We start from the raw sequence: 12,790 nt of genomic DNA on the forward strand, positions 1-12,790 counted from the left end.
AACTAGCAAAGGAAGCCCAAGCCTTGTCCTAGAACCTGAGCAACTGGATCACTCTCTCCCCCCACGAAGAGAAGTGAGGCTGGAGGTATCCCTGGGAAATTTCTTACAAATCATAGGCCACTAGGTTTGTGGGATTGAAGGATTTGTACAAGTGACAGCATTTAATAATAACAATAGTTTGTGAAATGCAGACTGGAACAACAAACCTGTGGCAGCCAGTCCCGATCCATGCTGGGAAGCAGGCAGACTGGGCCACTGGCCATAGTCTGGATGGGGAAGGAAGAGTTACATGAAAGAAATGGATCACGGGGCCAGGCACTGGAAGCTGAGAGTGAAGGTGAAGGGCCACCGTGTGACGTCCACTCCCACACATCCGCTTGTCCCAACTTCTATCCTTTAGCCTGCATCTTTGTTTATCTTCCTTTCAGGAATGGGTGGAAATGATAACCCTCCAAAGATACATCCTACCAGAACTTATGAATGTGACAGGTTTCTTATGTGGAAAAGGGATCTTTGCAGATATATTTTAAGGACCTCTGGATGTGGTCACCCTGGATTAACTGGATGGACCTTAAATCCAGTGGCCCGGGAAAGCCAAGAATTGCCAGCAGCCACCAGACTCTAGGAGAGAGGAGGGGAATGGATTTTCTCTCAGGCTCTCCAACATTTTGATGTGGGGCTTTTGGCCCTAAAACTGTGAGAGAATGAAGTTCTACAGCCTGAAGCCACCTGGTCTGTGGTCATCTTGTTTGGCAGCGCTGGGAAACTAATAGAGCCTGTTAGGTGCTGCTGCTCTGGGACATTTCTAGTAACAGCCAGGCGGTGGCTGACCCGCTGCCTGGGTTCCTCAGCTCTCAGGGAATGAGCCTACCAACCAGCGGTCCACTCTGCTTTGAAACTCAGGAGCTTGCATGGTCTCCTGGGGCCAGTGACCCCAGACAGAAGCTCCTGTGCTCGGCCATGAGGCAGCATCTCTGCTCAAAAGCATCCCATTAAGCATGGCTCCAGCATATCTCAGGGCCCCTGAGCCTGTCTCTTTTCTAGCAAAGGGCTTTTATCAAGCCATCCAGAGCATTGTCAATCATTCCTACATCCCAGCGAGGAGTATACACTGAGAAAGACAGAAAAAACAACAAACCCCAAACAAACGTAAAATGATGGGGCTTTGGGCCTCCATGAGCCTTAGCAGTAGCCAGCAAAGTGTAATTGAGTCTTTTTAACTTCATGTTGTAGATACATGTCTGTAGCTTTAAGATAAGGAAAAGATTTTAGTGACAAATGAAACTTCTGATGAATAACTTGGAGAACAATGCATAATATACAGATATTTCATTCCTCTCAGTCAGAGAAATTCCAAACCCTGCCGAGTTTCCATTCCTGCCACTGCCACTCTTTCCTAAGAAAAACAAATTTGAAGAAGGAAAGAAAAGAAACCTGGGCACTTGGGGGATGAGGAAGGAGGAGTTTTGGAAGAGGGGAGACCAGGAGAAAGAAGTGGGGGGAAAAACTCAGCAGTAATAATTGAAAAATCCTAAAAGAGGCTGGGAAAGTGGCACATTGTTGATAATAACCATAATAACAAAGTTAATGATAGGCTCTGGGGAGGACCTCACTTGGTCTTAGATTTGTTATAAAGAAAAGGGGACATTCAGCTGGCAGGCATGGCTGCATTTAGCAATCATTCATCCTACGAGCCCACCAGCCATGTCACGAGACCAGCCACTTGTCTGTTGCACTGTCCCAGCCCTCATTCTGCCTCTACAAAATTATTGGTATTGAGGCTTTTCCCTGAGACTTGACAAAAGAACAGGTGTAAACAGTCATGGGGTTGGGGAGGTGGGTTCCAGAGCTCTTTTTCTCAAAATCTGTCTCATTGTTTCCCGCAGAAGGAGGAGAGGCCGCGCAGGGTTTATGGATTGGTTGGAGTAGGGCCCATGTGGCTGGGGCTGGGGGTGCATGGCAAGGAGCAGGTCTCGGGGGGCTGGGCCTTTCTGTGCTTCTGTCCCAGCAAGGAGCTCTTGTGCTCTGCCATACAGGGGTCCTCGGTAAGCACAGAGGAAGGGTGGGGTAGCAGAGGGAACGCCCACTTATGGTGAACCTATTATGCTCTGGATGTTTTCTATTTATTATTTTAATTTCTTCATAAGAACAAGAGAAAAATTGAGGCTTGGGGAGGGTAGAGACTTACCCAACACCACGCAGCTAATGAGTGCAAAAGCTGGCATTGAACCCCGATCTGTAACTCTTCAAAGGCTAATCTCTGAGACATAGTGAATCTGCCACCAGAGAGGAGGCAATGCCCCAGATGCGTCTGGGGTGGGCACTGATCCCTTACATCCGAGAGCTCAGAGTGCGAGAGACCACATTTGAAGGAAAGATGCTTTTGCAGTATGTCTATAAACACTCACTGAAAGTATATACTTTAAGTAAATGGGAAACTGTTTCCTAAAGCTGGTGGGGCCAACTTGAACCTGCTCACCTTCTGACTCATGTCTTCCCCGGCGAGCTCATCCAGGGCCATGGCTTCCGGGGCTCCAGTTCTGCACCCCTAGCCTTCATCCCGTATCCCTGCATCAGGTGGTTGCTGAAGCTCAGGGAAGACATTGAGTCCAAGTTTCTCTTCTCTTTAAAATGTTTTCCAGCAGCAGGCTTCTCCTTCTAAGTTCTCCAAGCTAAGTTCTTCACCTCACAGTTCATGCGGAATCTCTTGCCATGTTTAATAACCACTTAAAATCTTAATTGATGGTGTTTTGTTCCAGCGTTTGTTAACAAAGGCAAATTACTTATAGATGGGACATTGCCAGCAAAATTACTAAACAAGAAAAGTTTCTCTACTTTTGTGAAAGAATTAGATAAAAGACTAGCAGGGAACAACGTAAGAGTCATTTCCCTTTGCCAAGAATCTTGAATAATGATTTCCTGTATCTTTAGTACTCATTGTGAAGGACCTAAGTAATTACAGTTCTTTTTCCATTTATGAAGACCAATAAACCATTCTCTAACAGATATTATGGTACCACAAGTCTCTTTTGAAGTTATTGTCTATCTTTGATCTATGAATGTTCCTGTTTTAACTATGCTTAATAATCAGTATTGCAGAACAATCTCATTATGTTTTTTAAAAGTTTATTAAAAAGGACTCTAATAAAATATCTGGAAATCCACTTACATCTGGAAAACCATTGTGGATATTTGATGTGACTTTTACATTCTTTGTTTTTTTTAAATTATAAAATGAATATAAGCTCATCATAAACATTTGGAATAATACAGAAAATATCAAGCTTTGTCATGTGCAAGTTAGAAGGTCAACATTTTTTTAAATCCAAACTACTGATTTTTTTGTTATTCAAAACTGTTTTTCTAACCCATCCCCAAAATTCCCCCATCCCCACTAATCTTCCAGTTCTGCCACTTCTTCAATGTTCAGAGCTCTACCACACTGCCAGAGAGAGAAGGGACAGGAAGATTCTAGATAGGAAAAAAAGTGTGAGCAAATTCCAACATTTTTTAATGCCTAGTGTGAATGGGATTTCCTTTGAGAATTCTTCCTTCACTTTTACCACCACCTTTCCTCTGGGAGTGACCCCTCTCTACCTCTCTGTCACCTTACTCTAAAATGATCAAAGCATTTTGTCCCTTCAAAAAATGTAACAGAAAATCGAATAAATGTTTACAAGAATGTTCCTTAAATGGTAAGTTCCACCAGTCAGGAAAGAGGCTCTACATTCATATCTGAAATTCCAATGCCTAACACAGTACCAGCACTTAGTTTCTTAGTTTATGCTCAATAAATAGTGAAAGAACAGCGGTTTTAAAAATTACTTGAAAGGTTATTGCAGTGGACACTCATTCTCTACCCAGCATCCAATCTGCCTTCATAACCACCCGTGCCTTTGCTAGTGGTAGAGGGAATAACTCATCTCCTGGTGTATGTAGTCTAAGGGGAAAAGAAAACCAAATGCCTCTGCTCCCACTTTGAAAGCCAGAGCTATCCTTCCAAGAGTATTCCCCCAGTATTCCTCACCATTTCATTTTCTAAGACTGTTCTAACAAATGCCACAGATTGGGTGGCTTAAGCAATGGAACTGTGTTTTGTCATGATTCAGGAGGCTGGAAGTCAGAGATCAAGGTGTCGGCAGGAAGGGTGGCTTCCGAGGCCTCACTCCTCGACTTAGAGATGGCATCTTCTCCCTGTGCCTGTATGTGGTCTTCCATGAGTACCTGTGTTCTACTTTCTTCTTATAAGGGTATCATCAGACTGGGTTAGGATCCACCCCAACAGCCTCATTTTAACTTCACCACCTCTTTAAAGGCCCTGTTTCCAAATCCAGTCACATTCTGAAGTACTAGAGGTTAGAGCTTCAACATATGAATTTTGAAGGAATTTTGAACCATGCAATAAGCATGTGACCTAAATGCTACCAGTTGTGGTATTTATCTGGGATTTTGAATCTTCAGTAATAGGGGACAGAAGAGCTGATTGTAGTTCATTCATTCCAGAGGAGCCCCCTGGTAAGATGCTGACTTCTGGGAAAACATTCCTGTGCTTCCTAAGTCCCACCCTCCACAGGTGTCTTAGCTCCTGCCTCTTTCCCAACTTTGTTGTCCAAACTTGAGTTGATTCTGTGGACCCCTGATAGCCTTCCCAATAATTCTTCTGCTTGAATTAGCCAGGATTGGTGTCTGTTTTCTGAAACTGAGATTCCTAATTGATATAACATTTTAAATGTCTTTTTAAAAACTATCTAAAGCTATGCTCACTGACCTCTAACTATGTGTGAGTTCATCTCTCCCAAAGAGAGGCCCTCAGAAGACTCCAAAGCTGATGGCGGGGTGGGTGTCTCCATAAATAGGCTTTAGGGCTCAGAGAATTGGATTTTCATCCGTGGGTCTGGGTTGAAAGAGGAAAAACAATTCAAGGGTAATCAGAACATGAATACAGCTCTGACTTCATGCATCTTCTGATTTTTAAGTTAGGGTGACCATACATCCTGGTTTGCTTGAGACAGGACTGTGTCATGCTTGTTTTTCCAAAGTAATTATTAATAATCCTCCCTTCACCCCCACTGTATCCCAGTTTGGATAAAAAAATGATATGATTCCCCCATACTAAGTGTGTTTTGATTATTTATATCTTCCTGGAATCCAGAACAGAGACAGGCAGAGAGCAGATTTTCAATATTTTTGAATGAATGAATGAAAGGGATCTTGCCCCATTGTCAGCTACAGATGCACATTTAATTATTTATTTTTCTTCTAGTGGATGCCCCTTGCTGGGTCTATATCATTAAGCCAAGATGTCTTGGAAGGACAGCATCTTGCTACAGAGAGCTCCTACACAGAAAGGAGACATGTGTTTGGAAACCTGCCATGTCCCAGCACCCATGGAAGTGGTGGCTGCCTCTTTAAAAGGGATGCATTTCAAGGCAAGGTATGAAGCCCACCTGTTGGAAAATCTGCCAAGATCTGAGCTCCACTGGGCTTGGAGCTCTTTCTCCCCCTACCTGCCCTCCCTATTGCCTGGATGAGGCTCCAACTTGATCAGTAGGCAACCAACATGCCACTAATTAGGAGGCACAAGGCATAGTGGAGGATGATTAGCTCATGATGAGCACACATTGCCTAGAGTTGTCTTGTTACCATTATAAATCGATTAGAAATCTGGGGAGCATCTGCAATTTCCCCTCACAGAGGAGAATCTGAAACTGACAGGTTGACATGAGAATGTGTCAAGGAAAGCTTTGTAGTTGACAAAGACTTACTTATTTATCTACACTCCCCTCTCCCCTCTTCTTCCCTTGGCGCCCCTCCCTCAAAATGTCCCAGGTGCCAATGGAAGAAGCCCAGCAATTCTCTAATTGAACCATAAGATTTTGGAAGGTCAGTGCAAAACAAAAAACCATTGTGGTGCTCCGAGGACCAGGTGTGTTGTTTATGGAGACAATTATGTGCCTTCCAGGTGATTCTACCTAGAAACCAAGAAAGACAGATTAGTGACAAGAAAAGCAAATTTCTTCTGTCTCTGTTGCTTCTCCACGGCCTCCTTTCTCTCCCACCCACCGTGCTTGGACACACTGGTAAGTGCAGCCAGTTCCTGGAACACTGCCAGCGACAACCCTTTGCAAGGGAGAACCAGCACCAGAAAAGACCCTCCTCATAAGAAGGGGCTGCTGGGAGAGGCTCCAGGGAGGAGGAGAAGGACCTTCTGGGTGGGGAGAAACCCCTGCAGCCCAAAAGACTTCAGCACACGGGCTCTTTGGGTACAGACATTTCAGCTGATGAAATCTGTTCCTTGGGAACCAGACCACATACTTCCTCAGGAGTAAATAGCTAAAGGCCCGGCTTATGTGGTTCATTTCCAATAGCTAAGAACAGGGCTGCTCCCCAGAGACTAAGCCATAATGACAGAAGGCAGGTGTGCCTGTCGTGATCTATTTTCCTCTCTCTTTGCTGACATTTTGAAAACAATCTGCATCTTGTGCTCATTCTCCGAAAGAGTTCTCTTTGAGCTGTGACCAGAGTTGAAGGCAAGAAACCACATCCTTGGTACCTCTAGATCTATAAAAGTGTATTTTTTTCTTTTACAAATAATTGTTTTATCTGATTAATTTTCCATGTGTGAAGATAAGGAACTTAAATCAGTGACCACCAGAGAGGTTTTGAGGGACCCCAGGACCTGGAATGGCACATATCAACACAAAAACTTTGTATGAGAAGGGAGAGGAATTAAGAAGCAAGGCCAAACTGTTTGGGTCCCAGTGGCCCAGCTACCCCCAGGGCATCACCGCATTTGGCAAGAAGGAGCATGTTTCACCACCTGAGAACCTTCGGTTTTCAAGTTTATGAGGCATTTGTGGCAGCCTTCATTAGAGGTGTCCATTTTTTGTCCCTTTCATATGGTCCAAAGAAAATTGTATCAGTTATATAGTTTTACAAAACCAGTAAAAGGAGCAGCGACTTTGGGGATCAAGGTTGTAAATAGTTGATTTTAACCAAAATGCTCTTCCTTCTGAGGAGACACCGAGGGAGATGGCATGTCTCCCCATGTAATTCTGACTTCTCTCCCTGGAATTACAGCCCTGGGTGAGAGACTATTAGATAATTTTTACAACTTAAGGCCAGGGAGGAAAATGATCCAGCACAACAGAACTAGAGCTTCTCAAATTCATTATCTGTTAAGCCCTAGTTATTGTGTGTGTGTTTGCATAAATCACCTAATTGGATCTGGGTTCTAATCCTGCCAGATAGATCATCAATTTATAGATAGGGAAATTGGACCTTGATTATGCCATTTGATCTTTTTGGGTCTCAGATACCTGAAAGGTAATGGATCCAAGTTTTATTGAGACTTAGTCTCTTAATAAATTGCACTCCAGTAGCAGCTCTCCTCCCTTTTTTGTATACAATGTCCCATTGATTCGTCTTTGAATGACCCTATATCTTATCATGACAGATGGTCTGAAAACACAGAGGCAAAGAACATTTTAAGGGTACTCTGCTACTGTAAAGTTAATGGTAATTAAGTAAGTTTAAGGGACATCAAGATTTGGTAGCACTTTCAGAGGTAATTGTAGGGCATACATCTGGTCCCCTTGGCAGTTCTGTTGGAGCAGACAAGCAAATTTGGCAGGATCTGGGGTTTGTGTCAGGATGAGGCATTCCCACTGCCTGTGCTTGCTCTCTGGCCTTCTTCCCTCTGAACAAGGCCAACCACTTTAAAAGGCAAGCAGCACAGCATGTGAAGCCTGGGCCTGGCAGCTGTCTGTGGAGCAGCCTCATTTCAATCCAATGAAGGACACAAGGGCATCAAGCTATGGGCTGCTAAACAAGTTGGTCAGCAGGGAAATGGCATGTGGATGGTTGTGAGCCACTGAATTATAAACACACTTGGGAAGTTAGATCCTAAACCATCCTGTACATTGTAAATATGAGAGCATATTGGCATAACCATCCACCTCTGTACTGACTCTCGATGTGAAGTTCAATCAGTTTTGCATTCATTAGAGAGGTGGTTGGTGGCAAGAACACTGTCCTGTTATAAAGAAGACATAGATTCTGTCTTCAGCCCTGCACTAATTTGCTGTGTGACCTTAAGGAAGGCACTTTCCTCTCTGAGTCTCAGTTTATCCCTCTATGGAAGAAGAGAGTTCTCCTAAGTACTGCCCATCCTAGTTATCTCTCAAGAATTTTGCAAATGGCAATGTGCTTTTCATGCCTCTGGAAATCAAAACTAGCCAGTGAGCCTGGCCATGAAGTGTTCTCCTTTCATAAATAAGGAAATCGTGGTCCAGAATGACTTGCTGAAAGTTAGAGATCTCCTAATTCCTGGCTTAATAGTCTTTCCAAGGCATAATGCATCACCACCTTGACTCGTAGTGTGTCTTTGTTTCAGATAACTCAGTTGGGTGCCTCTTTCAGAGTTGCAGCTGTTGCCAGGAGGAAATGAGCAGATTTGGAAGCTGTTCTCCCTTCTCTAGATTAAGGTGCCTTGTATCATGGTAACAGGAGTGACGGGAAGTGACTTATACCCAATGAAACTCTCCCAGAACTATTTTAATGGCAGATAGAGCAACTATCTCAAACTGCAGTGCATGGGAGAATATTCAGAGAATCTGCTTACAGTGCTAAAGCTAGGCTCCAGCCCCAGAATGCTTCTGCAGGCTTACTTAGCAGGTCTAGAATTGCCTTAGAGAAGACAGTTATAATGTAAACAGTATCCTCAACCACTGGTGAGAAACCCTGCACAGAAGTGGCTACACAGCCAGTCACACTCTCTGCCATCTGCCTTTGCCTGTCTAGTCGTGTGGAATCTGATAAACCTATGCTGGTGGTGGATACTGAAATTATATTCATAGCATGGCTTAACCCAAATAAACCAATTGATATGTACTGTTCTACCATTTTAACTCACTTTCATCCTTTTTAACCTGGTGGAACAATTTTATTAACCCAGACATAAAATTAACATGGGAAGAACTTAGATCCTATTGGAAAGCAAAACCCAGTGCATTAGAAAAATTTACCTTTGACTTGGGATGGGGAGATGAAACACTTTACATTATTTGGGAAGTGCAAAACCATTACAAATCCCTTAAAGTTGTGCAGGCACTTTGTGTTATGAACCACTACTTAGACCAAAACACCCACACTACTTCTTTTAGATCTCACCGTGAGGTACATATATATTGTATATATTGTAAGAAGGTACATATATATAGTAAATTGTTTTAAAGGAGAGTATAACTCAAGGGAAAATTCATGCCAAGAATAACACAAAACTTTAAAGACACACACAAATCAAAAGAAAACCACCTGTTAAATCTTACATCTTCAATTTTAGTTCAGGAAATAAGATTCCAGACAGTCAGCTAGTATCCAAAATATGGAAGCAAATCATTGACCAAAACTTTCTGGTTTCTTAGTTTCTGGGATCCATGGACATTTCTCACATATTTTGAATGCTAAAATAATTAAAACATCCAAGGTGCAGCCCTTATTCTAGGTACTTAGTTCACATTTCTTTATTACCTCATGTGGAGAAGAACTACTCACTGATCCTTCCAAATTCCTCACTCAGCAGTGAGCAAGAAAATGAGGATTGCTGCTGTTTTGATAAAACAACATGAAAAAGTTTAAAAACTAGAAAGGACATATGCCTTGGTCTCCTCTCCTCTTTTCATTTCTCCTGATGAAATCTTCAAGACCTGAGTTGGAGTTCTACGTCTACCACTCACTGGGAGCTGAGGTCAGACTCACAGGCCTTGAGGTTGTTACCAAGACTTGTGCTCAGAAGTCCTGGCCACAGACCATGGGATGGGAAACTTGGAGATATTGATTCAAATGGGCCATTTAATGAAAGCCCCTCATGGGGTCACAGAGAATGAAGAGATAGAGTAAACTGAACTTTTGTTCTCAGTTCTTCACACCCTCACTGGAATGGGTTGATATCCACATCTTTAGTCCCCTGAGTATTGCCTTGCACCAGAATAGAGAGAGTCTGTTTCTCTAGCCCACTGATGTTGGATGTGGCCATGTTGTTTTCTGCAGTCAATGAAATGTAGGTGATGGTAAAGTAATCACTGAGCCAAGACCTTAGAGGCATAGAGTATTCTGCTGGCCTTGTTAGGAACTCTGTAATTCACCATGAAAAATACTGGGTAGCTGCTGGGCTCAGAATGATGACAACTCATGGAGCAGACCCGAACCAGCCAACTGAAGCCTACATGCAAACTAGCCCAGGAGAGCCAGATCTGTCCCAAACTGAGCTCACCCGAAACACAGCCAGCCTGAAGACTCTTAAACAAAACATAAATACCTGCTGTTATAAGCTATTTGAATCTTTTTCGCCATGTAACATTATTGCAGTAATAGCTGACTTGATACAATAGATAAAGAAAACTGCCCAAAGACAGAAATCTCAGCCAGGTATATCACTTTGATGTACAAAAATACATTTATTTTCAACAATTTCAAAACCACTGTCTTTTTTTTTTACAGTAGAAATATTCAAATGGAACAATAAAATCAAGAACAGTATATGTACATATACTGTATATATAGATATGACTCATGCATTTGTATTCCAGTGTTTAGTACAAGTATTGCCATTGTCTGCCCCATTTAACCCTTGAAACAAAAAAGTGGTATCTTTAGAAATACTCCTAACCCGGATCTATGCTGTAGCCAGGTTTCTCTAGGTCACATTCTCTCAGTGTCTCAGAGAGAAGAATGCTAACAATAACCCACAAAAATGAACAGGTACAAAATTCAGTCTTTCCTCCCATATATATATACAGTATATCATTTTTTAAAACAGGTGTGCTCAGGCTAAGCCCAAAAATAAAGCAATGCTTATAGCATGGCTTAAAGTGAACCTACTGAAAAAAGGTGATGTGTGTAATATATATGGGTGAAGGGGCTGGGATGCTGGAACACAGAATTCTGGCTTTGAAAGCCACTCGCCGCAGAGGTAAGAACTATCTTAAGGGAACTGAAGGCAGGCATTTCACTTTAAGGAAGTTGTGTACATCTGACAAGCAAATAGCACAGCTTTGCTAGAATCTTCTTTGACTAATATCATTAAAGGCTAGGCCATGGGAAGATGCATTCTTTGCCCTTAGCACAAATACAGCCATCTATTTTCTTTGTCTCATTTTAATCAGCTAAGAAAGCCCTGTTCAGCCTGCATGGCTTGTATGGACTCATGAGTCCACAAATGCCCCCTCCTTCCCAACCTCTCTGACCCCTCCCATGCCAAGAGGCACTCACTAGGCTTAACCTAGTGCCTAAGTAACTTCTCTGATCCAAGAATAGCCCAAGAATTCTCCATAAGCATTATACATTTCTACGAAATCCAACCGGAAAACAGAATAATTGTCATTTTCAGATCCATTGCCTGACTTCTTTAGAGAAAACCATTTTCTCAGTCTAGTAAATATCCTCCACTTTTCTCCTTTTGGAGCAGAATCCTTGTTTCCCTATCTGGGTTTGAAGTCTCTAGCGGGCTTCATCTTACAACTTCTTCCAGGATGGAACAAAAAGACCCGATGTTCTGTGATATCACTAGAGTTCTTCCTTTTCTAACTGTCCCACAGAAGCCCTCCCCCTGTCCTCCTTTATGTACAAAAGTAGAAACCAGCTATGTCATGGACACAAAGATGCAAGAGTTAAGTGTGACAGACAACTGGAGAGCATCTAGAACCCCAGTCAAGCAGGCCTGGGGGTCGGTCAGCTCTGACGGTGAGTGCATAAGCCAACACACGCATCTTTCTTTTTCCTGTTTTCTTTTTTACTAAACATTAAATTATTTCTCGGGAAATAAAAAGCTATTTACATTGTAATTATATACAATAAGCCATCTGTAGCCTCGCTATTGACATGCATGAGGCAGGGCCTCTCTCCTAAAGGTGTGCACGCTTTCTCCAGCTACGTTCACTCCCCACCAACCTACCTCCTGCAGATCTAACTGAGAAATGGTTTGTGTTTCAGGTGTGTGTGCTGGGACTGGGGATTGTTATTGATATTGGGGGGATGGGAGGTTATTTAAAAGTCAACCCAACTTAAAAAGAGAGACCACAAGGAAAAGGAGAGTCCTTGCACTACTGATGGCAGAATAAAGCAAGAAGGCCATGGGAAGATGCATCATTTGCCCTTAGCACAAATACAGCCATCTATTCTTTTTGTTTCATTTTAATCAGCCAAGAAAGCCTTTGTCTCCCAAAGCTAAGCATCTGCCTGCTATTTATGAAGGGGCCCTTGGTAAACAAAGGTAAAAAAGACATTTTCATTTTTCTGTAGTAACAGTAATAGTAATCATCAAAAATAAAAAGTCAAAAAGATGGTTGACCACGCGGCCGGTCAGGATTAAACACTAGTGCAGTTAGGGATCTCCTTTGTGCTTTCGCTGTTGGCAATAGTGGCAATGCCTCCTGCAGGGGAGAGAAGACAGAGGAGAGAAGAATGTACATTTCACAAGAACAGGGATCTCTGTCTGCTGTATTTGCTGCTAAATACCAAGCCAAACTGAACAGGTGCTTAGTATGTATTTATTAAATCAGGCGCCTGGATATTCTGTCCTATCAGCTCACTAGTACATCTACGTCCAACGACAGCCATCTCCCACACCAGCACACAAGGTAGGAGCATATCTTGCCATCTTAAACTTTACTGATAATAACAGCAATGGCCAATATGCGTCAAATACTTATTATGTGGCAGGCACTGTGCTAAAGACATAATGTCATCGCATTATCACAACAATCTCAGAAGGTAGGTACTATCATTCCCA

At 42.7% G+C, this 12,790-nt stretch overlaps 1 protein-coding gene across 3 annotated transcripts in view; it reads right to left on the reverse strand.

The window, feature by feature from the left end:
• Positions 1–3,123: 3,123 nt before the first annotated feature.
• The window catches only part of SORCS3 (sortilin related VPS10 domain containing receptor 3), a 561,511-nt gene continuing 551,844 nt past the window's right edge, over positions 3,124–12,790 (reverse strand). Inside the window, exon 26 of one of the 3 annotated variants that reach the window (XM_073240462.1) lies at positions 3,124–5,972. In XM_073240462.1, the coding sequence (XP_073096563.1) occupies positions 5,969–5,972 (4 nt within the window). In that variant the 3' untranslated portion in view covers positions 3,124–5,968. Of the gene's footprint in view, positions 5,973–5,999; positions 12,432–12,790 lie in introns of those variants that run through there. The other 2 variants (XM_073240460.1, XM_073240459.1) reach the window with 2 other exon arrangements.

Source organism: Manis javanica, chromosome 7, assembly GCF_040802235.1.
Source record: "Manis javanica isolate MJ-LG chromosome 7, MJ_LKY, whole genome shotgun sequence".
Taxonomy (NCBI): domain Eukaryota; kingdom Metazoa; phylum Chordata; class Mammalia; order Pholidota; family Manidae; genus Manis; species Manis javanica.